The sequence below is a fragment of the Schistocerca piceifrons genome, chromosome 5 (genome assembly GCF_021461385.2).
Source record: "Schistocerca piceifrons isolate TAMUIC-IGC-003096 chromosome 5, iqSchPice1.1, whole genome shotgun sequence".
Lineage (NCBI taxonomy): Eukaryota > Metazoa > Arthropoda > Insecta > Orthoptera > Acrididae > Schistocerca > Schistocerca piceifrons.
This window is the reverse complement of record NC_060142.1, coordinates 119,251,947-119,272,896: the sequence shown is the minus strand read 5'-3', so window position 1 is coordinate 119,272,896 and position 20,950 is coordinate 119,251,947. Positions and strand designations below refer to the sequence as shown.

The 20,950-nt window shown below is 45.7% G+C and overlaps 1 protein-coding gene across 1 annotated transcript in view; it reads right to left on the bottom strand.

Moving 5' to 3' along the window:
• Positions 1 to 20,662, bottom strand: part of LOC124798786 — a 110,031-nt gene extending 89,369 nt beyond the window's left edge. Inside the window, exon 1 of the mRNA XM_047262315.1 lies at positions 20,508 to 20,662. Within this exon, the coding sequence (XP_047118271.1) occupies positions 20,508 to 20,658 (151 nt within the window). The 5' untranslated portion in view covers positions 20,659 to 20,662. The remainder of the gene's footprint in view (positions 1 to 20,507) is intronic.
• Between the last annotated feature and the right edge of the window lie 288 nt (positions 20,663 to 20,950).

Genomic DNA, 20,950 nt, shown 5'->3' with positions numbered 1-20,950 from the left:
AATCGAGAGTGGAACGAAATCTCCAGAATCCACACTGAGAGGGTCTGAGGAGTAGCCTGGCCCTAACAACCAGACCAGACAATAATTAACCATTCATGCCCGGTCTTTCTTATAAAGCTCATTAGGGCGAGACTCAGACAACTACTGGTATATGTCCTTTCGTAGTTTGAGGAGAGGTACCAAAATTGCCTCTCTCCACAAGTTGAGGAAGTGACTTGTCTGCCATATCACTTTAAAACTGTTGACGAGGATTTCCTTTGACGCTTCTGGCACATGTCGAAGCATGCTTTATCAGATTTGGTCGTGATTAGGTGCAGTATCAATAGTTTCCAGCTCCCACATGGAAAAAGGGTAGTAGTAAGACTCAGCATTGTTGGACCTGAAATCCAACATGCCCCACTCTACAGTTGCAAGGTAGTGATGAGTCGCCAGATGCTGCCTGTTATTCACAGTAGTTTTTGCAAAATGCTGTGCCAACATCTGTGTGATGTCTTTGGCTGTTGTTCAGAGGCATCCCTGATTCAGTACTGCTGCTACAGGGTGTTTCAAAAATGACCGGTATATTTGAAACGGCAATAAAAACTAAACGAGCAGCGATAGAAATACACCGTTTGTTGCAATATGCTTGGGACAACAGTACATTTTCAGGCAGACAAACTTTCGAAATTACAGTAGCTACAATTTTCAACAACAGATGGCGCTGCGGTCTGGGAAACTCTATAGTACGATATTTTCCACATATCCACCATGCGTAGCAATAATATGGCGTAGTCTCTGAATGAAATTACCCGAAACCTTTGATAACGTGTCTGGCGGAATGGCTTCACATGCAGATGAGATGTACTGCTTCAGCTGTTCAATTGTTTCTGGATTCTGGCGGTACACCTGGTCTTTCAAGTGTCCCCACAGAAAGAAGTCACAGGGGTTCATGTCTGGCGAATAGGGAGGCCAATCCACGCCGCCTCCTGTATGTTTCGGATAGCCCAAAGCAATCACACGATCATCGAAATATTCATTCAGGAAATTAAAGACGTCGGCCGTGCGATGTGGCCGGGCACCATCTTGCATAAACCACGAGGTGTTCGCAGTGTCGTCTAAGGCAGTTTGTACCGCCACAAATTCACGAAGAATGTCCAGATAGCGTGATGCAGTAATCGTTTCGGATCTGAAAAATGGGCCAATGATTTCTTTGGAAGAAATGGCGGCCCAGACCAGTACTTTTTGAGGATGCAGGGACGGTGGGACTGCAACATGGGGCTTTTCGGTTCCCCATATGCGCCAGTTCTGTTTATTGACGAAGCCGTCCAGGTAAAAATAAGCTTCGTCAGTAAACCAAATGCTGCACACATGCATCTCGCCGTCATCAATCCTGTGCACTATATCGTTAGCGAATGTCTCTCGTGCAGCAATGGTAGCGGCGCTGAGGGGTTCCCGCGTTTGAATTTTGTATGGATAGAGGTGTAAACTTTGGCGCATGAGATGATACGTGGACGTTGGCGTCATTTGGACCGCAGCTGCAACATAGCGAACGGAAACCCGAGGCCGCTGTTCGATCACCTGCTGCACTAGCTGCGCGTTGCCCTCTGTGGTTGCCGTACGCGGTCGCCCTACCTTTCCAGCACGTTCATCCGTCACGTTCCCAGTCCGTTGAAATTTTTCAAACAGATCCTTTATTGTATCGCTTTTCGGTCCTTTGGTTACATTAATTCCTCGTCTTGTTGCAACAACACTGTGTTCTAGGCGGTGCAATTCCAACACCAGAAAAATCCTCTGTTCTAAGGAATAAACTGATGTGTTGGCGAATGTGCCAACACCTTGTAGATAGAGGAGGCCGAAATGCACGCTATCTAACGCAGACGGGCGTGAATTCTGGAACAGGATACTTATTGAATGCTAATAAGAAAATGCAGCTCCTCGAATACTTATCTTTTATTCCTTCATGTGAATACAGCATTCTGGATGAGACATTTCATACGATAACTATCAAACTATGTAAGGCTAATGGCGCCTTGCTAGGTCGTAGCCATTGACTTAGCTGAAGGCTATTCTAACTATCTGCTCTGCAAATGAGCGAGGCTTCGTTCATGTAGTCGCTAGCAAAGTCGTCCGTACAACTGGGGCGGTGCTCGTCCGTATCTCGAGACCGGCCTTGTGGTGGCGCTCGGTCTGCGATCACACAGTGGCGACACGCGGGTCCGACATGTACTAAATGGACCGCGGCCGATTTAAGCTACCACCTAGCAAGTGTGGTGTCTGGCGGTGACACCACATAAACCATGTTGTCTACAGCACACTTGCACGTTGTGAACAGCACACGCTTACAGCAGAAAGACGAACGTACAGAATGGCGCACCCACAGACTGCTTTGTCTTCTATATCTTTCACATCACTTGCAGCGCCATGTGTTGTTGAAAATTGTAACTACTGTAATTTCTAAAGTTTGTCCGCCTGAAAATGTACTGTTGTCCCAAGCATATTGCAACAAACGGTGTATTTCTATCGCTGCTCGTTTAGTTTTTATTGCCGTTTCAAATATACCGGTCATTTTTGAAACACCCTGTATTAGCAAACGATGCGGTTACCAGAGGTAGTCCTGATGGCTTGCCAAATTTTTGCAGAAGAAGTGAAACCATTGATGGAGTCCAGAAACGCTTGCCATGACCTATTATTGCTCTCCTTAATTACGTATCGAGCCTTGGCTCCTGCAACCCAAAATGCTCTGAGGTTCTCTGCTGTTGGACAGTACTTAAAGCATCAAAAAGCCAAATGCCTGATGTGGATTTGTCAGTGGCATTCACCAGATCATCAGGGTTCCAAAGTACCCCCTAACAGAACCTGGGGACTTTGGGATGGCTTAAGTCAGGGGCATGCTGGATCACTAGTATAACGTGGTCCACCTATTCTTTGACACTGTCGTGCTGTCCAGACACAGTCAGCTGCTAGAATAGCGTCCTGTTAGACCTGCCGACAGTCCGTTTTGGTGGCTTCTCTTCAGGGAACGCTCCATTCAGAAGATGAATGGGGAGTAGGAAGTGGTCACTGGAATGAAGACTGTCAATGACTTCCCACTGAACAGAAGTTGCGAGCGCTGAAAAGCAAAAACTGAGGTTAATGGCTGAGAATGAGCCAGTAGCAAGACAGAAATGAGTGTGAGCACCTGAGTTGAGCACGCACAGCTCGTGAGAGGTCATGTGGTTCTACAAACCCGACCTCGAGGGCAAGTAAAGGTCAAGCCCCATAAGATGTAATGGTCATTGAAGTCTCCAAGCAAGAGAAGTGGTCGCTGGAGTTGTTCTGTAAGATCTGTGTGAGCCTCAGTCTACTGCATCTTGCTGAGGTATACACAGTGAGAAAACAGTTTCCTCTGACACACATTAATTTCAATGGCAACTGTTTACAGATTAGTAGCCAGGGGGAGAGCAGAGAAGTGATGCGCATTGTTGACAAACACAGGAACTTGTCCCTTGGCTCTGACCCCAGTCACGTCATCCTTTCGGTTATGGGTGTAGCCCCATACTCAGGGGCTTCAGTAGCTTTAAAATGTGTTGCTTGTAGACACAGACAGAGGAGGCGTTCCTGTGCAGCCAGTTTCAGTTCCCCCACACGTGTCCTGAACCCATTAATGTTCCACTGTAATATGGAAGCCATCAAGCTCGGTGCTTGCACTGTCACCCTGTCTTTCCGCTAGGGGGGATCCTATAACGAGCAGAGGCTCGGTGTTGAGGCGAGATGATTGCCTCAAATTCCATTAGCTGTGCAGACATCAGACGGGATGATGTCGACGTCGCCGGACTGTTTACTTCCCTTCTCCGCTCTGCCTTTCATTTTTTGCCCTGAGTTGGCTTTGGAGCCACAGCCGCAGCCGCAGCAGTGACAGGGACAGCAATGGACTGTGGACCAGTCTGCAGCTTTGGAGAAGCAGGGAGGGAGCTCCACAACGTTAGCGCCACGGTCTTTTCTGATATTCTCGGAGGAAGTGCAGGATCTGAAGTAACTGCAGCAGCACAAGTACATTGACAAACTCAGGTACTAGTGCCAAACTAGCAACCTCTGTTTGTGTAGCAGCATCGGTATTCTGAACTGACTGCTTAGTAACAGAGGTAGCAAACTCCTGGGGCTGCATGGCCTTGAAGATAGTTTTCACCTCACCGTACGAGATACGTTTAGTTGTTTGACCTTCTGGTTCTTCCTTTCTTCAAGGAAGACACTGCAAACCCTGCTCCAGGCGGGATTATCCCCAAAGCAGTTCCCACACTTTGGGGCAGATGAGCAACCAACACCTTCACGGGTAATCTTACCACATTTTCCACCAGTGGCTTCTCCCCTACAACCAAACGTTATGTGCCCAAGGAGCTGGCATCCAAAACGACGCACTGGGTTAGGGAGATAAGGCCACAAGCTGAGACGAAGGAAATCAGTCTTAATGTGCTCTCTAAGTTCTGTCCTGCTGAAAATCAGTATGAATGAGTCCCATTTCACGAGATTACCATGCACCCTTTTCACTATGTTTTGCACACCAACGATTCCTTCCTGGAACAACTCCGCTTTCAGTTCTTCTCAGAGAATGTCAACCAGATGCTTGGAAATCACAACACCGTTGCTAGAGTTCAAGGTGTTGAGCCATTCACTACCTGCTGCTTACTCCCTGAGGCATTGAGGTTTCTAGATGTTCTTATTGAGAATTACATTTTCCTACCAGCAGAGACCCATTTCGCAAATGCTTGATGGATATTAAATTTCCAACTATTCGCTCGAAACATTTTTGTATGTGAAAGGGTAATACTTTCTCAAAGGTCCCCTCTTTTCGTTTAACTATAAGAAACACATTCTGATCACCAGCCTGTATTCTGTTACACGAAAGTGAAAGACTCTGTGTAGTCCCCAAATCTCGTGGCTGGCTACACAAGTCCTCTCATTTCACTGGATATTGGCACCTACCAGAGGCCCACCTTTACCGTTAGGAGGAGAAATAGAAAATTTTGAAGCATCCATCCCGGTCCGACGAGCAGCTACGGAATGAAAGCCCACCTAGACAGAGCCCCACTTGCCTAGCTAAGCCTTATACAACTGAGTTGCGGCAGGTTCCCCAGAGGTTGCCTATTAAGAGTTGCTCCCCCTCAAAGTTTTTTTTTTGTAGAGGCTTTTATCATCCTCGCGATCCAGGCGATCAAGCCAAGATCCCCATCCAGAGGTTGCCTATTAAGAGTTGCTCCCCCTCAAAGTTTTTTTTTTTGTAGAGGCTTTTATCATCCTCGCGATCCAGGCAATCAAGCCATGATCTCCATCCAGAGGTTGCCTATTAAGAGTTGCTCCCCCTCAAAGTTTTTTTTGTAGAGGCTTTTATCATCCTCGCGATCCAGGCGATCAAGCCATGATCCCCATTCAGAGGTTACCTATTAAGAGTTGCTCCCCCTCAAAGTTTTTTTTGTAGAGGCTTTTATCATCCTCGTGATCCACGCGATCAAGCCATGATCCCCACCCCTGTGACACACAACGTTCCACCGTTGCCGAAGCATGTCCCGTGCTTATGGTGACAGAGGACGGGCAGCTCTTACCAGTTCCCCTCTCAGGAACCCTGGGGTCGCCAAGATTGTACCCAGCAAACGAATACTCAAACTCTGGTCCCCTTCTCAGGAACCCTGGAGTCGACAAGATTATACCCAGCAAACGAGTACTGAGCCTCTAAGTGAGAGCACCTCCTAACTACACTCTAGCAGTGGACGAGTTCCTAAATAAATATTTTCCAGGACAGTAGATACGTCGTGGTTCGTCAACAACACTGGCTTCCTTGAAATGATACCAGTACGTCCTAACCTCACCACACCTGACAACTCGTTTATGGGTCATTAATGCACATCTACCTGCACGTCGATATGGTTCAAACTAAGAAATTCGCAATGCCGTGGAGGAGGCATTTCGCTCTATAAAACCAGACTTGCTGAAAAATAGGTGAAGATGAATATAGAGGTGTATGAAAGTGTTTTACAGCATAGTGGGGAACGTACCGATTTACTGAGCACTAAATACTTAAGTAAGTGCCTGTGCTAAAACAAACCTAGTCAGCCAGCATTCGGAACTACTGGATACGGCAACTTCTCGCCCACCCTGTACATGCTTGGCGTTAATTTGGTCCGTTTGGCTGTCTCTAATTTGGTGCCCGGCACAAATGTAATTACGTTAGTGGCTATTAGATAAATTAAAAATTACTTCATTTAGGAATAGTAGTTCTGATCTTATTTGGCTACTGCGATAAATAGTTACCAGATTTGATTTTCCTCAAACATATGCGTAGAGGAGAGAGGGCACTGCGGACGTCTGTTGCAATAATCAGAAACCAGTTAACTGTGGTAGAGTTCCAGACAATGAGTCCATGTGGCAGTGCGCAACTCCAGGAAACTGTTGTTTGGGTGCTTGATCTACCAACTACCTCTCGACCAGCCAAGTATGTAGGTATTCTCATCACTCTGAGCCCATTTAGGTTTATAGGTACCCACGCCAATTCAGCGAGTGAGTCCAATGAGATACACTCACGGTCACTGCCCACCACGACACTGAATACCGCCTTGTTGCGTTGCGGTTTCGTGACGCGCTAAGGAAAGTATGTAATTGGTGCAGAGACGAACGGGGGACCATTCCACCGTCGAACAAGCCGCAGCTCGCGAAATACACTGACATAAGTCAGCTTGACAAAGGGCAGATTTTTATGCCCCAGTGCCTGGGAACGAGCATCTAAATCAACACCTATGTCTGTACTCCGCAAGCCACCTTATGGTGCGTAACTGAGGGTACTTCCAGGACCCGTGTCACTTCTACGTTTCCTGGTCCAGTTGGGAACAGTCCGCGAGAAGAACGATTGTTGGCAAGCCATAATTTTATCTTCACTGCTTTTTCGCGAGGTATACATCCAACCAGTATAATGACTGATTCCTCTAGGATCTAATGGTATCGAAATTCTAACAGTAAACAAAAAGGTGATGTGGATCTCTTACAGCACCTGAAACTTGAGTGGCTGACGCTTCCACGCTTACTGAATTAAACTTTAACGGAAGCTCTGCTTTCCTTTGGGTCTTCTATTTTCGTCCCCAATCTACATTATTAAAACTCTGACGCGGAACCAGGAACCCGATAAAGTTTGCAGCGGAGGGGCAACAAAAATTCGATTTTCAATTTGACAGAAATAAAAAATCTGAAGTGCTCTCAGAGTATATTCATTAAGATGTGTAATCTTACTTCAAAAGTTTTCCACATTAAGACAAGTATTACAGTTACAAACGTGTGTTTGTCTTGAGGCAGTGCAACTGATGGCGTGAAGATACGCGGACGTCATCCATCCAGCATTTGAAAATAAGGGCACTTAGCGACTTGCAACAAACTTTACACGGACGAAACATTTTCTTGCTCATATCCTCCACAAAATGATGAAACGCAAAAAGTTTCTCGCTCACTACATTTTCTCTGTTCATGCAGCCAAACATCAGGATCAGCCGTGATTGCTTCTTTGTTCCTAATTCCGTTTGCTTGAAGCTAGTGTGTACACATGCCACTGAATGTACCTACACACACACACACGCACACACAGACACACACACACACACACACACACACACACACACACACACACACACACACACACACACACTGGTCATACCGGACTCGAGAGTCCATTACTGCAGTAACGTATTTTCGCAATCTGTCCCTGTCTTGGGCTATTTCCTTCCATTCACCTTCAATACCTAGGCTCCTCAAATCAGCCTTCACATTGTCCTCCCATCTACCCCTCGGTCTCCCCACAGGACGTTTTCCCTCCAGATGCCCTACCAGTACTCTGCGCGCTGCCCTGCCCTCATCTATTCGAGCTACGTGACCCGCCCATCGCAGCCTACGTGATTTAATAATACTGAATATGTCAGGGCTTGAATAGAGTTTGTGAACCTCATCGTTACGCAGTTTTCGCCACTCTCCGCTAATGTGATCCCTTTTTTCTCCGAAAATTTTCCTCAAAATTTGTTTTCAAATACGCGAAACGGCTTTTCATTTTGCACAGAGAGACCAAGTCTCACACCAATACAGCATAACTGGTAGAATAATAGTTTTGTATATTCTAATCTTTAAATTCCTAGACAATACCCGTGATGAAAGTAATCTATTCAGTGAGAAGTAGCACGCATTTCCCGTCCGTAATCTCTTCTTCAGCTCGGATTCAGTCTCATTTCTCGAACTGATGTCCACGCCTAGATACTTAAAAGTGTTCACTTTTTCAAACTGCATGTCTCCAACTCTTAACGTTTCCTGATCTACTGCTGTTGGCATTCTACTAGTAACAAGGTATTTAGTTTTGTCTTTACTTATCCTTAGACCTACATTAGCCTTGATTAACGCATTCGCATTTGCTGTTACAGGTTCTTCCCTACCGCTAATGTTCTTTAGATCATCTGCATACCCTAATATCTTAATATTTCCATTTAACTCCACACCCTCTGAATTATCTGCTACCATTCGTACAATATATTGTTGGACTAAATTAAAAAGTAGTGGAGACAGGGCATCTCCCTTCTTAAGTCCGTTCTTTATTACAAATTCTTCTGACTCCAATTTCCCCACGCGTACTCTACCTTTTGTGTTTTTCAAACCCGCTTCTATAAGTCTAACATACTTCTTTGGTATTTCAAGTTCCAAAAGAATTCTGTACAATTTTTATTGCAATACTGAATCATATGCTTTTGTAAAATCTATGAAAATATTATGAACTGGTTTATTGTATTCGCATTTCTTTTCCAAAATTTGACGCAGGGTGAATATTTGGTCTATAGTTGATCTGTTCCTCCGAAAGCCAGCTTGGTAATCCCCCACAATTTCATCTGCATATGGTGTAAGCCTGCTTAGCAGAATATTCGAGAAAATTTTGGAACATACTGGTAATAGCGATATCCCTCTATAATTAGTACAATCCATTTTGTCGCCCTTCTTAAAAATTGGAATCAGAATCGACTCCTGCCACTCTTCAGGTATCATCACTGAGTTCCATACTTTAGTTATCACTTTGTGAACTACTTCCACCAATTTCTGTCCCCTATTTTTAACTAATTCTGGAGTTATGCAGTCTGATCCTGGTGCTTTATGGTTTTTCAATTTGTTGATTGCATCTCTTACTTCCTTTAACGTTGGCTCAGGTATCTGGAGTTCTGCTGTATGTATATCGTACGCCTGCTCATTTCCTGCTTCCTGGTGTACATTTAATAGATGCACAAAATACGCCCTCCATTTACTTAATATAGCACTGGGGTCTGTCAGTATTCCCCTGGCATCCTCTCGAAGTGCATTTGCCCTAGCCTTGAACCCCTCTCTATATCCATTTATGTCTAGGTGAAGTTCCCTAATGTTTTTTGTTTTACTGTTTGTTTCCATTTTTTAATTTGATTGTTCAAATAATCCCTCATCTTTGCCCGTACCCTACGACCAACTTCCCTCCTCAGATTCAAGGACTCCTCTCGTTTTCTGTCTCGCATTCTATCCCAATCTAATCGCGCTTTTCTCCTTTTCTCTACCAATTTCTTGCATTCCTCATCAAACTACGGTTTCCTCCTGTTCTTCTTAATTGTAACTATTGTGACCTACGCTGCCTCTTTGATATAACTCCTCACAGTGATCTACTGTTTATTTACATCCTCGTCTTGATCTTCGTGCGTCCTGAGAGCATCAAACCTATTTGAAATTTCTATGATGTACCTTCTTCTAAAGGTTTCACCATTTAGCTTGTCAGTGTCGAACCTAACAAGTTCTGCATTGTGACACCTTGATGTTGCTGTAATAGCCGTTGGTGAACTTTGGCAACTACAAGAAAATGATCAGAATCGCAATCTGCTCCCCTGAAAGTCGTAACATTTTCTATACTAGTGTGTCATCTCCGATCTACAAGAACATGATCAATTTGGTTTCGGGTGTGTCCATCCGGAGAAACCCAAGTTGCTTTATGAATGTCCTTCCTTTTGAAATATGTGCTCTCAACAATCATGTCTTTTGAAACAGCTAAATTAACCACCATTGTGCCATTATCATTCGAAATGTTATGCAAACTTTCTTTCCCAATTGTAGGCCGGACTGCTTCCTCCTTCCCTATCTTCGCATTAAAATCACCTGCGATTAATTTTGTGTCGTCCGAAGAGAACTCATCCCACAGTTGATCTAGTTCTTCATAAAAGCCGTCTTTAACAACCTCTTCAGTGTCCTCAGTTGGTGCGTGTACATTAATTACGCCTAGTCTATTACACCTGCCGGACAACACTATAACTGATAGCCAGTCACTAATGAACCTTATATCTCTGATTGCGTGAATCACTATTTTCTGTACTGCGAAACCTGTTCCGAAACTGTGAGCTTCCGCACCTCCATAGAAAAATGTATAGTTACTCCTCTTTATGCTACCCTCCCCCTGCCACCGAGTTTCTTGAATAGCTGTAATGTCTACATCGTATCTATCTAATTAGTCTAATAACGTCTGGAACTTTCCTGGCCTGTTCAAACTTTTAACGTTCCGTGTTCCCAACGTGAAAGTTCCTTTCGGCCGGAATCTCTTCGAAGGAGGTTCCGCCCGGAGATACGAATGGGAACCTAGTTTACCTCCGGAATATTTTACTTCAAAGGGATCCATGGTCATTAATGTTGCTGATTCTTTATGAATAGATTTGATAGTAAGAGAAGAAGAAAAAGGAATGGTTCATCACGCCATCGCCTGCTCGCCACCGGCTGTGTGCGACTGCTTATTTTTTGTATTCGCAGCTACCGTTCATATCTCGAGGCCGTATCCCCTATCCGTAACCTGGGGACGCGCGGTGCCGTGGTGGTAGGGGCCCACGAGAACCTTCCTAAAAAATTATATCAGTGAGTGACACATAGTTCTGGTGGCATAACGCCATAAGCTTTGATACGCGTGAAATCTGGCTTTTGTTTGAAATGGAGAGCAAATTAGCCAGTTCACGTTCACATAATACTTCATAATAGAGCACTTAGCTATTTCCAATAAACTTTAAGCATAATCTGAAACTTTTCCTAAACTTTGGCTCACTTACGTACGAAAGGCCTTTCACAAGTAATACAAAAGATGTTTTTTTTCTCGGCAAATTTCGCTTGAAAAAGTGCGGAATATTCCCGCTTCGGGGCCTATAGTTCCACGAAGTTTCGATAGGTGGCGGCTCTATACGTAGAGGCCGGCCAGTGTGGCTGAGCGGTTCTAGGCGCTTCAGTCTGGAGACGCGCGGCCGGTACGGTCGCAGGTTAGAATCCTCCCTCGGACATTAATGTGTGTGATGTCCTTAGGTTAGGTTTAAGTAGTTCTAAGTTCTAGGGGACTGGTGACCTCAGATGTTAAGTCCTATAGTGCTCAGAGCCGTTTGAGCCATATTCTATACGTAGGCTCCAAAATGGCGTCTGTAAAGGAGGTGCGTTCAAGGCAGGAAGCTGTCACTGAGTTTCTCTTGGCGGAAATCCAGAGCGTCGCAGATATTCAAACGCGCTTGCAGAATGTTTACTCTGAACAGCAAGGGAACAAAAGCACTGTGATTCGTTGGTCGAGGTGTCTGTCATCATCGCACCAAGGTCGCGCAAACCTGTCCGTTCTCCCGCGAGACGGCCGGCCGCACACAGACTGCAATGTTGCAAAGTGCGGACACTCTCGTTCGAGGTGATCGGCCTAGTACAATGAAACATCTCGCTGCACACCTGGACGTCTCTGTTGGTAGTGATCGCTCACTCGTTCACCGGTGTCCTACCTCATGATGCAACGATCTACTGTGTTGATTTTGGGGAGGAGATCGAACAGTGAGGTCATCGGTCTCATCGGATTAGGGAAAGAAGTCGTCCGTACCCTTTCAAAGGAACCATCCCGGCATTTGCCTGAAGCGATTTAGGGAATCATGGAAAACCTAAAGCAGGATGGCCGGACGCGGGATTGAACCGCCGTCCTCCCGAATGCGAGTCCAGTGTCTAACCACTGCGCCACGTCGCTCGGTCAAAGATCTACTCGGAAGTGTATTGTGCTATTATAAGGAAACTGAAGAAACGACTTCAGGGTTTTCTAAGGGAACTGAAGAAACGCAATAAAAATACAAATTGACTTCTCCTCCTCCATGACAACGCAAGGTCAAACACAAGTCTGCTCGAGACTTGGTTGGATTGTTCTTCCTCACGCACACTACAGCCCAGATGTCGCACTTTCGAACTACCGTCCTTTTTTTTTTTTTGGTCATCAGTCTACTGACTGGTTTGATGCGGCCCGCCACGAATTCCTTTACTGTGCTAACGTTTTCATCTCAGAGTAGCACTTGCAACCTACGTCCTCAATTATTTGCTTGACGTATTCCAATCTCTGTCTTCCTCTACAGTTTTTGCTCTCTACAGCTCCCTCTAGTACCATGGAAGTCATTCCCTCATGTCTTAGCAGATGTCCTGTCATCCTGTCCCTTCTCCTTATCAGTGTTTTCCACATATTCCTTTCCTCTCCGATTCTGCGTAGAACCTCCTTATTCCTTACCTTATCAGTCTACCTAATTTTCAACATTCGCCGATAGCACCACATCTCAAATGCTTCGATTCTCTTCTGTTCCGGTTTTCCCACAGTCCATGTTTCACTACTATACAATGCTGTACTCCAGACGTACATCCTCAGAAATTTCTTCCTCAAATTAAGGCCGGTATTTGATATTAGTAGACTTCTCTTGGCCAGAAATGCCTTTTTTGCCATAGCGAGTCTGCTTTTGATGTCCTCCTTGCTCCGTCCGTCATTGGTTATTTTACTGCCTAGGTAGCAGAATTCTTTAACTTCATTGACTTCGTGACCATCAATTCTGATGTTAAGTTTCTCGCTGTTCTCATTTCTACTACTTCTCATTACCTTCGTCTTTCTCCGATTTATTCTCAAACCATACTGTGTACTCATTAGACTGTTCATTCCGTTCAGCAGATCATTTAATTCTTCTTCACGTTCACTCAGGATAGCAATGTCATCAGTGAATCGTATCATTGATATCCGTTCACCTTGTGTTTTAATTCCACTCCTGAACCTTTCTTTTATTTCCATCATTGCTTCCTCGATGTACAGATTGAAGAGTAGGGGCGAAAGGCGACACCCTTGTCTTACACCCTTCTTAATACGAGCACTTCGTTCTTGATCGTCCAGTCTTATTATTCCCTCTTGGCTGTTGTACATATTGTATATGACCCGTCTCTCCTTATAGCTTACCCCTACTTTTTTCAGAATGTCGAACAGCTTGCACCATTTTATATTGTCGAATGCTTTTTCCAGGACGACTAATCCTATGAAAGTGTCTTGATTTATCTTTAGCCTTGCTTCCATTATTAGCCGTAACGTCAGAATTGCCTCTCTCGTCCCTTTACTTTTCCTAAAGCCAAACTAATCGTCACCTAGCGCATTCTCAATTTTCTTTTCCATTCTTCTGTATATTATTCTTGTAAGCAGCTTCGATGCATGAGCTGTTAAGCTGATTGTGCGATAATTCTCGCACTTGTCAGCTCTTGCCGTCTTCGGGATTGTGTGGATGATGCTTTTCCGAAAGTCAGATGGTATATCGCCAGACTCATATATTCTACACACCAACGTGAATAGTCGTTTTGTTGCCACTTCCCCCAATGATTTTAGAAATTCTGATGGAATGTTATCTATCCCTTCTGCCTTATTTGACCGTAAGTCCTCCAAAGCTCTTTTAAATTCCGATTCTAATACTGGATCCCCTATCTCTTCTAAATCGACTCCTGTTTCTTCTTCTATCACATCAGACAAATCTTCACCCTCATAGAGGCTTTCAATGTATTCTTTCCACCTATCTGCTCTCTCCTCTGCATTTAACAGTGAAATTCCCGTTGCACTCTTAATGTTACCACCGTTGCTTTCAATGTCACCAAAGGTTGTTTTGACTTTCCTGTATGCTGAGTCTGTCCTTCCGACAATCATATCTTTTTCGATGTCTTCACATTTTTCCTGCAGCCATTTCGTCTTAGCTTCCCTGCACTTCCTATTTATTTCATTCCTCAGCGACCTGTATTTCTGTATTCCTGATTTTCCCGGAACATGTTTGTACTTCCTCCTTTCATCAATCAACTGAAGTATTTCTTCTGTTACCCATGGTTTCTTCGCAGCTACCTTCTTTGTACCTATGTTTTCCTTCCCAACTTCTGTGATGGCCCTTTTTAGAGATGTCCATTCCTCTTCAACTGTACTGCCTACTGCGCTATTCCTTACTGCTGTATCTATATCGTTAGAGAACTTCAAACGTATCTCGTCATTCCTTAGTACTTCCGTATCCCACTTCTTTGCCTATTGACTCTTCCTGACTGATGTCTTGAACTTCAGCCTACTCTTCATCACTACTATATTGTGATCTGAGTCTATATCTGCTCCTGGGTACGCCTTACAATCCAGTATCTGATTTCGGAATCTCTGTCTGACCATGATGTAATCTAATTGAAATCTTCCCGTATCTCCCGGCCTTTTCCATGTATACCATCTCCTCTTGTGATTCTTGAACAAGGTATTCGCTATTACCAGCTGAAACTTGTTACAGAACTCAATTAGTCTTTCTCCTCTTTCATTCCTTGTCCCAAGCCCATATTCTTCTGTAACCTTTTCTTCTACTCCTTCCCCCACAACTGCATTCCAGTCGCCCATGACTATTAGATTTTCGTCCCCCTTTACATACTGCATTACCCTTTCAATATCCTCATACACTTTCTCTATCTGTTCATCTTCAGCTTGCGATGTCGGCATGTATACCTGAACTATCGTTGTCGGTGTTGGTCTGCTGTCGATTCTGATTAGAACAACCCGGTCACTGAACTGTTCACAGTAACACACCCTCTGCCCTACCTTCCTATTCATAACGAATCCTACACCTGTTATACCATTTTCTGCTGCTGTTAATGTTACCCGATACTCATCTGACCAGAAATCCTTGTCTTCCTTCCACTTCACTTCACTGACCACTACTATATCTAGATCGAGCCTTTGCATTTCCCTTTTCAGATTTTCTAGTTTCCCTACCACGTTCAAGCTTCTGACATTCCACGCCCCGACTCGTAGAACGTTATCCTTTCGTTGATTATTCAATCTCTTTCTCATGGTAACCTCCCCCTTGGCAGTCCCCTCCCGGAGATCCGAATGGGGGACTATTCCGGAATCTTTTGCCAATGGAGAGATCATCATGACACTTCTTCAATTACAGGCCACATGTGCTGTGGATACACATTACGTGTCTTTAATGCAGTGGTTTCCATTGCCTTCTGCATCCTCATGTCGTTGATCATTGCTGATTCTTCCGCCTTTAGGGGCAATTTCCCACCCCTAGGACAAGAGAGTGCCCTGAACCTCTATCCGCTCCTCCGCCCTCTTTGACAAGGCCGTTGGCAGAATGAGGCTGACTTCTTATGCCGGAAGTCTTCGGCCGCCAATGCTGATTATTTATCAAAATTTAGGCAGTGGCGGGGATCGAACCCGGGACCGAAGACGTTTTGATTACTAATCAAAGACGCTGCCCCTAGACCACGGGTTACTTCCGTCACTTTGGCCCAATGAAGGCTGCACTTCGCGGGAAGCAGTACGTGATGATGAGGACGTTATTGGTGAAGGAAAACTTTGGTTCCGACGTCGACCAGCAGAGCGGTATCGTGCGGGCATAGAGGCCCTCTCAGTAACGTGGCGTACGTCCGTCACTTTGTGCGGGGATTATTTTGAAAAGCACTGTTTTGCAGCCCAAAGAGGGGGGAATAGTATGGTGTACTGGAAGGCCGCCCGGTTGGCCGAGCTGTCTAACGCACGGCTCTCCGGGCGGAAAGGAGCGCCTGGTCCCCGGCACGAATCCGCCCGGCGGACTTGTGTCGAGGTCCGGTGAACCGGCAAGTCTGTGGATGGTTTTTAGGCGGTTTTCCATCTGCCTCGGCGAATGCGGGCTGGTTCTCTTTATTCCGCTTCAGCTACAATATGTCGACGATTGCTGCGCAAACAAGTTCTCCACGTACGCGTACAGCACCGTCACTCTACCACGTAAACAGAGGGGTTACAGTCGTCTGGTGTGAGACGTTCCCTGATGGGTCCACCGGGGGCCGAACCGCACAATTACCCTGGGTTCGGTGTGGGGCGGCGGAGGGGTGAAGTGGACTGCGGTAGTCGTCGTGGGGTTGTGGACCACTGCGGCTGCGGCTGGGACGGAGCCTCTCCGTCGTTTCTAGGTCCCCGGTTAAGATACAATACATACAATGGTGTATTGGAATACTGAATAGAACCTACCTGCTTCCATAAAAAAAACATTTATTGCATTACTTGTAGAACAACCCTCGTACATGCTTAAGGCATCTGTAAAGAAATCAGACGTTTGAAGCTTCTTAATACATGTGAGTCGAATTTTTCACAGAATCGGGGATTCACTAGTGTTATGTGATATGGAACGCAGCCTGAGGATCAGTATTCAAACTTTGATCGGATTTTGTAAGCTACCTCCTTTGTGGATGGACTTCACTTTCTGACGTTCCTATCCGTGAACTTCGTTCCGGCAGCTTCATAACCTGTTAATAGTTTGGTCTGGTCGTTCCACCTTCTATTCCTCTGTACGCATACTCACACATTTTTAATGGATGTACCGGCTTTCAGGGACTGTTGTTCAATTGCGCATACATGTAGATCCGTCTTGCTGTTTGTACTGGAAACTGCGAAGCTCTATGGCTCTTTCGTGCAAACGTGGTGACCACCCACAGAAATTTGTTAAAGGCCAGTGAAATCAGCCGCTGGCGACGAGGTGCTGGATTTCCACGCTTCATCACTGAGCACACTGGTGAAGGTGGTGGGTTCGACCGTTCTGTAAATCAGGACAGGTGACGATTTGTGGTATACCTGGCGACAAACAGCACTGCTGATGTACTGAAAAATGTTTCTGATGACACTGTACAGCGCACTATATTGAAAATGGCGCTCTGGAGCCGGCGACCTCCACGTCTCCCGACTTGAGTCAAAGTCATCATTACGACTGCAGTGGACGCAGCATCATCCAGTGTAGAGAGTGGACAATGGTAAGGTTTGTGCTGGTGCGATGAGTCGCTTTTCTTGTCACAACAGATCGAACTCCGAGACTGGATGCGAGCGACTGCTCTAAATAAGCACCTTACCACGTATGGAGGCCAGTGGGAGCAGATTTATGCTACGGGAGACGTTCAGTTGGGCTTCTACCGTACCTCTGATCGTCAACCCGTCGGCACACGGACAGTGCTGTCGAACGTCGACGTTGAGTGTGCTAAGTTCAGTGTGCTGATGAACGCTCTGAAATGATGCGACTTGTGCATACGATACGTGGGCCCCAATGTGGTATACGCGATCACAACGCACTCCAGCGGCGGTTGCGGGATGTTTCTAGTTCGTAAATCACACTGTTTACTAAACGGGCGCCCGTAAAATTCCCAAGTTAGCTCTATTAAAACGCACATTTCCTCCATCGTCCACGAAAAGGAAAGTACCATGTCCAATCAATGAGGACACAGGCTTATAAAAGTTCCATTACAAACAGTGCGATACAGATTTGCAATACTTCTAGACAAAAGATAAACATTATGCCATCATTGCCATATTTTAGTGAAACCCCAAGGCCAGTTTTACTTGATCACTGTTCCTTCCCAGTGGCAAAATCTTTGCAACATGTGAATTACGAAGCGTAAAAGAAAAAGGAGCAAAATATCTTTGTACTAGTAGCACAAGCTGTCCTGCAGATTAAGCCAATCGAACAAAGTCACTCTTCAAAAAAAAAGTGAACTTCTATTTACGTAACATCAAATATTGTAGTATATACTTATATTAAACTAATAATAAAGTATCAGACCCTAATAAAAACGCAAATGTTAGAAAAAAAATGAAAGTGGCGAGACGCGAACCACCGCCCTCACATGCAGCTTAGTAAGGAACAATGACACTACTCACTACGCTACACCAACCACATGTGATTCACACTCAGTTATAGCATGCTACATCTGGCTGAAAACCTTAATCGTAGATATGTTACTAATAGAAATTTAATCATAACAAGTTGTACCAAGAACAATGCGTTTTGGGTGGATCTTCAGTGTGTCGCTGTTTCGAATAGCATACTCTCATAATAAGCAAGTTACAATAATTATTTTGCCACGAATATGATGTTTCTCATTATTTTATTGGAACGAATCACCACAGTTGACAACGGGTTTTCCCGTGATTCTCAATTTGCAGGTGCTCAGAAACGGCATTTGTACATACAGACTTGGAATGAATGCCAATATGCCGCCCCACAACTCTGTACTGAAGGGAGACGGCGTGCGTGTGACGTAGGTGGCTTTGTGCTATCTCATTGGCCAACGCTCACACGCACGCTCGGAATATCTTACATGCTAGATTGCCCTGCACGTTCGGAAAGACTCCCGAACGTGCTATTCCACGCTATGACGTCAGAAACTCGGCTCGCTCAACGCCCAGCGTTCGGATCTGCGGTCCGTATGCCGACGGCTTAATGCAAGGCACCATGACGGCTGTGGAATAACTGAAAGTTACAGCATAACACCTGCATCGCTTCATGCTTGATGTTTCTCCGAAGACAAGGTCGTCTTCCAGCAGGGTGACGGTTCAATGTGCAGTGGCCATAATTGTACTACAGTGGTTTGGAGAACTTTGTTCTCAAGTCAGATTGATATCCTGTCAGGGAAATTTGCCTCATCTGAACCTCGGAATTCATCTAGGACTGCTTACGCATACCAGGTCTGCGCCCAGAAAGCACCGCCCAGTATATTGGGGTAAGTGAGTGGTCTGAGAGTAAACAGCTAGTGCCACCCACCAAGGGTTTTCCGAATGTGCACCACAAAACTTCAATGCCGTGTTCTATTCCAAAGATGGAGCAACGCGTTACGACCCTTAATGTCCTGGCGAATTAGTGTAATATTTCTAAAACGGCGATTACATTTCCTGAGAGTTTGTATGATGAGGAGATGGTAGTTTCACAGCGAATGCAAGCAACTGAGCAATGTGTAATTTTGTTCACATTCTGCCAAACGTAAAGTCGGGCGCACTACACCACTGGCTATTGAAATTGCTGCACCAAGAAGAAATGCACATGTCAGACGGGTATTCATTGGACAAATATATTATAGTAGAAATGACATGTGATTACATTTTCATGCAATTTGGGTGCATAGATCCTGAGAAATCAGTACCCAGAACAACCACTTCTGGCCGTAATAACGGCCTTGATACGCCTGGGCATTGAGTCAAACAGAGCTTGGATGGCGTCTACAGGTACAGCTGCCCATGCAGCTTCAACACGATACCACAGTTCATCAAGAGTAGTGACTGGCGCATTGCGTCGAGCCAGTTGCTCTGTCACCATTGACCAGGCGTTTTCAGTTGGTGACAGATCTCGAGAATGTGCTGCCAGGGCAGCAGTCGCACATTTTTTGTGTCCAGAAAGGACCGTACAGGACCTGCAACATGCGGTCGTGCATTACCCTGCTGAAATGTACGGTTTCGCAGGGATCGAATGAAGGGTAGAGCCGCGGGTCGTAACACATCTGAGGTGTAACGTCCACTGTTCAAAGTACCGTCAATGCGAACAAGAGGTGACCGAGATGTGTAACCAATGGCACCCCATACCATCACCCCAGGTGATACGCCAGTATGGCGATGACGAATACACGCTTCCAATGCGGGTTCACCGCGATGTCGCCAAACACGGATACTACTCTCATGATGCTGTAAACAGAACCTGGATTCATCCGAAAAAATAACGTTTTCCCATTCGTGCACCCAGGTTCGTCGTTGAGTTCACCATCGCAGACGCTCCTGTTGGTGATGCAGCGTCAAGGGTAACCGCAGCCACTGTCTCCGAGCTGATAGTCCATGCTGCTGCAAACGTCGTCGAACTGTTCGTGCAGATGGTTATTGTCTTGCAAACGTCCCCATCTGTTGACTCACGGATCGAGATGCGGCTGCACGATCCGTTGCAGCCATGCAGATAAGATGCCTGTAATCTCGACTGCTAGTGATACGAGGCCGTTGAGATCCAGCACGGCGTTCCGTATTACCCTCCTGAACCCACCGATTCCATATTCTGCTAACAGTCATTGGATCTCGACCAACGCGAGCACCAATGTCGCGATACGATATACCGCAATCGCGATAGGCTACAATCCGACCTTCATCGAAGTCGGAAACGTGATGGTACGCATTTCTGCTCCTTACACGAGGCATCACAACAACGCCGGTCAACTGCTGTTTGTGTCTGAGAAATCGGTTGAAAACTTTCCTCATGTCAGCGCGTTGTAGGTGTCGCCACCGGCGCCAACCTTGTGTGAATGCTCTGAAAAGCTAATCATTTGCATGTCACAGCATCTTCTTCCTGTCTGTTCAATTTCGCGTCTGTAGCACGTAATCTTCGTGGTGTAGCAATTTTAATGGCCAGTAGTGTATTTAGAAAATGTAGTAGAATGCACGTACTTACCGAGGCAATATGGGTCGAGCATTCCATTCGTTTTGACTTTCATTCCGCGGTCGAAGAACCTGTCGCAGATGCAGTCTAGCATGGTGACGGCGGTCGACGCCGCTGCCGGCGTAGTGCTGAGTGCCACTAGGAGCAGCAGCGGTGCCTGCATGCTGGGTTACGTGACTGCCGCCCAGTGCTGCTTCGCAGTGTCGCCTCCGATCTCCAAAAGCGCGCGCGAAATGTCGGCGGCGGCGGACGCGTCCCATCCGCAGGATGTCTAAAAAAGTGCCCAAATGGCCTTCTCACAATCAACGTCCTTCCTGTCTCTTGTCATTCTTCGCTGTATCCAAATCTGCTACCTTGCAGTTGATGCTTCATTCAGTGCTTTTCCACGTCAGTGCCCTCTTAAGAGTTGGCAGCCGCTTTTTCTCTGATATTTCCACAGATGTTTGTAATTTTGT